At 41.3% G+C, this 5,689-nt stretch overlaps 2 protein-coding genes across 4 annotated transcripts in view; both read right to left on the bottom strand.

Annotated features, from left to right (window-relative positions):
- TXK (TXK tyrosine kinase) overlaps window positions 1-607 on the bottom strand; it is a 53,469-nt gene extending 52,862 nt beyond the window's left edge. The window contains exon 1 of the mRNA XM_039845145.1: window positions 385-607. Coding sequence (XP_039701079.1) covers window positions 385-472 — 88 coding nt within the window. The 5' untranslated portion in view covers window positions 473-607. The remainder of the gene's footprint in view (window positions 1-384) is intronic.
- Window positions 608-2,548: 1,941 nt separating this feature from the next.
- TEC (tec protein tyrosine kinase) overlaps window positions 2,549-5,689 on the bottom strand; it is a 130,821-nt gene continuing 127,680 nt past the window's right edge. For all 3 annotated transcript variants that reach the window (XM_039845148.1, XM_039845147.1, XM_039845149.1), the window contains 3 exons: window positions 4,682-4,800; window positions 4,445-4,602; window positions 2,549-3,224 (listed from right to left, as the gene is read on the bottom strand). In XM_039845148.1, coding sequence (XP_039701082.1) covers window positions 3,141-3,224; window positions 4,445-4,602; window positions 4,682-4,800 — 361 coding nt within the window. In that variant the 3' untranslated portion in view covers window positions 2,549-3,140. The remainder of the gene's footprint in view (window positions 3,225-4,444; window positions 4,603-4,681; window positions 4,801-5,689) is intronic.

Consider the following 5,689-nt stretch of genomic DNA (forward strand, 5'->3'; position numbering starts at 1 on the left):
AAAGTTGTCAAAGGTGACCCACCTATGCCGCTGTAAATCCAGAACCTGCACTTGGTCTCCTTGCCTTCAGCCCCGAGTTGTTTACACTCGAAATTATTCTAAAAGCAAACACTTATCAAACTGCATTTCCACGTGCTCGTATAGATTTAAAGACACTATTTTTGCTTTGCTTTCTTTCACATTCTCAATGCTGAACATTTATTAAAATTACACCACCACGATGGTTATCTAATTAAGAAACAAAACCCTGATGCAACATCTAGGGAAATTATCCTCAAAATTTCACAGGCCCCATGCCTTAGAGAAAACTTCTCCTGGTGTTCAAGGATAAATAGTATGCTCAGAACAAGCCCTGAAGATAAATGACAAAGCCATCTTACTTACAGGTGGAAAGAATCATGGCTGCACTTCTGCAGGGTGTACACAAAAGAGCCTTTGGTTCTTCAGCGGTGCTCCAGTCACAAAAACACATCTTTTAACTGAAATCATAGCTCGCCCAAGATGTTTCTCATGGGCCAAGTTAACCCCACCTATTTTCCTGTTCTAAAACCTCAGAAGTGTGTGAATGACAACCCAATGGTTTATAGAAGAAAGTACAATAATCAGTATCCAGATCTCTCAGGGTAGTGCTATTAGTTTCTCATTTCCAGTTGTGTGGGTGACTCCAGCACACAACATTTCCAAGAAATCACAAAATTTTAGTAAAAGGGAGCTTAAATATCATCAAATCAAACTGCCCTCTCTGGACAGAGAAGGAAATGGAAGCATAGGTTAAAGGACACACTTAGTGGTAGAAACAAAATTAGATTCTAGGTTTTGGAGTACAAAGTCTGGAATGTTCTGTCCTCCCACTCAGTACAGATACTTCGAGGACCATAGCAGGAAACTTTTTTGGGTGGGAAAGGCAGCTAATACAATAATACACCTACAAGGTGACTAGGGTGTGGCTGAGAAATAAAAAAACAACATCAACAATAAAAAAGAAAATCATTTCATTCCACTGGAAAATATAAACAAAAATTAACTAGAACTAAAGAGAAAAACTCTAATGAAGACACAGAATACTCACATTGCCCTTCCTATTTCCTGTCTCATAGATTAAGATCTCTAAGCATTCTGGGTGGATTCTTCTATTTTTACTTTACCTTTTGCCTTAGCTATGCTTTTATGTAAAAACTTTGTTTTTACATTTCAGTGAACTAGTTAAAGATTTTTGAAAAAATGTTCACAAATGTTGCAAGGTATTATCCACCTCGTCTTCCAAATCAATTCTATATGGAACAGTTAGCAAAAGGACTGTATCTCTCCCCACTTCCTTCGGTGTCATCTAGCACCTTGAAGCAGCTCCTCAAGATGAAAAGGAAAGTGTGAATGGGATGGGAAGGGACAGGAGTCGTCAAGGAGAGGGAGGAAGGAGGGAGAAATGTGTGACAATGATAGTAGGGTATATCTCGAGTATGACCAACTCCTCGAATAAGCTAAAATTCAGTTAAAAGGTATGTATGTTTTTGTGATGGGGGTACAGTTAAACAGGAAGATAAGGAGGTAGGTGGCAAACAGACTGTGACAAGACTTAGGATAGATATGTTTTCCATTATAAGAGGGATAAGGAAGGCTGGAAGATAGCCTTCAGTGGATGGAGCGACAAGAAGGGAAAGAGATGGATCTCCAGGGTCATAATGAAGCCACTGCTCAGAGCAGCCGGCAACAGCTATGTGTTCACACAATGCTCCCCAGCACAGAGGACACCACAGCAGTCCCCAGAGCAAACAGAACTCCTGAAGAAAAACCCTGGTTCTTCCTTGGCTTTCTACCCACACAACAATGAGAATAATGTGTGGGGCAATATGTAGCCTCTGCTATTGATGACCAAGACTGTTTTTCAACAAGCTCATAAAGAAAAATGAAGTATCTAACTCAGCAGGTGCCTTAGTCAAGAGATTGTAAAGGAGAAACCCACTCAAACAAACTCGATCGTGGGGTCTATTGTGAGGCAATAATAGACAATCTCTCTGATCCAGAAACCCAAGGCCTCCTGGAAACCATCAGTGAGATAGCTCACTATAACAAGCTCTCAGTTTTTCCTGGCCTCTCTGCCAGAACTTGAGCTTCCTCCTGGGTCTTGCTTACAGTGGGGGCAACCTTTGTTTTGAGTCACCTGATCTTTCAACTGCTCCAGAGCCCAGCACCTCCACCTACAGCATCTGTGTCCTGGGGGCAGATTCTTAAGATATAGAAACTGACTGCTGTTAGTTCGATTTTCTACCTAACTCCAATTAGCTGTGGACACTATGGGCAAGGTCACTTAGCCTAAAATATGCACTCTGTTGGGGCCCTAAGCTGTCCAAATACCCCAGCCATGGCCAGCTAAGTGAAGAGGGGGCATTAATGATAGAAAGGTCCAGACCTTTTTCTCTTCAGTAAGGAATATTTGAGTTCTAGGGGAAAAGGAATTGACGGCTGTAAGCTGTAAGGCGCCAGCCCTAGTCCTAAGAAGGTTAGCTCATATATTACAGAATTCAAAGTTTCAATTAAAAGACAACTCATGTTTCTTATAAATATATAACTTTATATATTATATATATTTACAATATATACAACATACAAATGTTTTGTAATGTAATACTCATGGCAGTCTTGAAAACATATTTTCAAAACCAAAGATGGGTACTTATCCAAAGTGGGTTCATGGTTCCTCCAGAATCCATATTCTAGACAATGCCCCAGCCCTAGATTTCTGTAGATGTCAGAAGGAAGACAAGGGTTACAGGAACATGGCTCTAATACCCTTCCCCTCCCCCAATACCCTGGTCTTCCAATGGTACCAGCTAACATGGACCCATGTGCACCCCTCAAATGGGCAAACCCTGGGGCCAAGGCATGGTACCTATGTGGGCACTCAAGCCCTGTGGAATGGATTAAAGTGAGCGCTTTTAATCGCAACTCTAAGGCAGTATTTCCATAATATGGAAGATTCAGTTATGGAGCTAAGGATGTTTTAATAGCAGATGCTTCAGGTGCTTCCAGTTCGTAAGTAAAACAGTCGAGGCATCCGAGTGCTAAGTAAAATAAAAGTTAGCCACAAAGCGCCATTTCTTCCTTGTGCTTTGGAATCTGGAAGCCACCGATCACAATACTTCTTATCTTCCAAAAGTTTCTTCACATTCGACTAGTTCATCTATTTTGCGCAGCAAATCTTCAAAGGAAGGCCTTCCCTCTGGTTTCTACAATCAAAAATCAAAGAGAAGCTGTGAATTCCAGAGTCCATTCCAAAAATATTTTCTCAAACTCAGATAACATAGCACACTAGAGCAAGGCACTCACTGCTTTGAGTCTGGAACATGCGGTGTTTTCAAATGGATCTGATCTATCCTGCATGTACTGCCACCAGACTAAGCTTTCTACTGTAGTGCTTTGCATCTCCATTCGAGAACTTGACAGAGCTCCTTACTGTCTGCAAAAGTAAGTCCTGCTACTTTGCAATGCCCTTTATAACCTGCCCATCACCCACTCCTTACCTATCTAATTTCATTTCCCAGAAAAACCCTCACATAGGCTCTCTGCTCAATGGGACCCATCTCCACCCTTGTGTATACACCTCCCATTCATTACCGCCTCCTTGCCTTTGCTTACACTGACACCACTCTCTACCCCTAGCACTACTTCCTGCCCAAAAGCCTCTGCTCATCGCAGACATTGCTCTTGGGAGACTTATAGCAAGTGACCAAGAGTATGGGCTTTGGAGTCAGACAGGACTCTGGCTCTCTGTAGCAAAGTGGCCTTGAGCAAGCATCAACTTCATGAGGTTTGGTATTCTCATCCACAGAGTGATCACAGTAAAAGCAACTGCACATCAAAGGGTTATTTTGAGAACTAAATCTAAAGCATTTAGTACAGTGCCAAGCACTCTATACATTTGTGCTAATATTATTATTATCTTTAATAATAACTATTATTATTGTTATTGTTATCTTTCAAGTCATTTTGCTGTTTAACCTCTTCTATGAAGTGACATTTCAATACATGGGAAAGGAAAATTTCCAAAAAGTGTGAGTAAAAAGACCCGAGAAAGAGATTTGAAGAAAGAAACCCGCCCTGGTGAAAGAGTAATATGTCCCCAATACGAGAAGCCCCCTGAAAGAAGAGCCACTGCCCCAAGCTTATTCCCTGGGTGTCTAACTCAGGCAACTATGGCAGGATTCCCACCTGGTAGTGGGACAGCAGCCTGAATTTATTATCTTAATTATTAGCGTTTTCCACTTCTTCACATTCTTCTTCCTGTTATTCAGAACTGAGTTAGAGGGTTGGCTTCCTACCTAGAATTTGAAATCATGTAAAACATGCACCAACTCACGAGGCTATAAAGACTACACATTATTAATCTAAAAGCCTAGATCCATAAATGTTTTAGAGATTAAAAAAAAGAACAAAAAAATTTCTATACCTCTTGCCAACATCTCAGCATCACCTCATATATATATTTGGATGCCAACTTTGGCCGGTAGAGTCGGTGGCCTCGAGTAACCATGGTTACTACTTCATAGTTGGTGTTTTTCTCAAAGGGCATTCTGCCTTCAGTGAACACCTCCCACATTAAAACACCTGGAAAAGGGTAAGAGTTACCAAATGACCCACTTCCTCTTCAGAGCAGAGTGGAGCAAAAATGGACCATGTGTCTTACCAAATGACCAGACATCTGATTTGCTGCTAAAGCGGCTGTAATTAAACACCTCAGGTGGACACCACTTCACAGGAAATTTAGCACCAGAAGAACTTGTGTACTGATCATCTAGAACATACCTAGAGTAAGACACACCATAAGTTTACACTTCCGAGTTACAATCTGCATTTTGTTCATGTTCTTTAATTTTTTTCCCCTTAGAATCAAAAACACGGTTGACTGAGGTCCAACAAGCATCCGGTTGAAGCTAAATGTTTGCGTTGGTGGCCACGCTGGTGATTTCCATCTCAGTTCTAGATGGACACGTTGTAACATTAGTATCTATACTTTCACTTTTCTGTTTGTTTTTCCTTTTATATAAGGCGACAGAGGCAGAATACAATAAAATAGTTTGCAAACTTTTTGGCAGCAATTCTTTAAACAAAGTCTTACCCAAAGGCCCCACGTGTAAAACATCTAAAGCAAAGCTGCTCTAAAGGAAGTGGTGCAAAGCGTTTGGAGACACACGTGCTTTTAGCCCCTATAGTTCCACAGAGCACAATTTAAAACTACGGCAAATTTAAAAAGCCAGATAACGAACATGTTTGATTTTGCAGGCCACTCAGTCTCTGTCACAACCACTCAACTCTGCCTCTGTGGTGTGAAAGCAGACAGAGACAATACAAAAGTGAACGAGCGAGGCTGGGTGCCAGTTACAATTTATTTATTGACGGTAGTATTTGAATTTCAGATCATTTTTACCGGTCATATTTATAATTTTTTTTCAATCGTTTCAAAGTGTGAAAACCATTGTTGGATCACAGACTGTACAAAAAGAGGGGATGAGTCAGACTTGGCCCAGGAACCACAGTTTGCTGACCCCCGCTATCACACTGCTCCGTGTTTACCCCTCTTTGCATGTCTCAGGTCCTATGTGTCACCCTGTCTCTTGAATATAAGCTGCGTGTGGGCAGGGACTCGTATGTCTTACTCTGTACTATGGTTCAGTCTAACACTGTGCCTGGAACA

Source organism: Pteropus medius, unplaced genomic scaffold, assembly GCF_902729225.1.
Source record: "Pteropus medius unplaced genomic scaffold, Ma_sr-lr_union100, whole genome shotgun sequence".
Classification (NCBI taxonomy): domain Eukaryota; kingdom Metazoa; phylum Chordata; class Mammalia; order Chiroptera; family Pteropodidae; genus Pteropus; species Pteropus medius.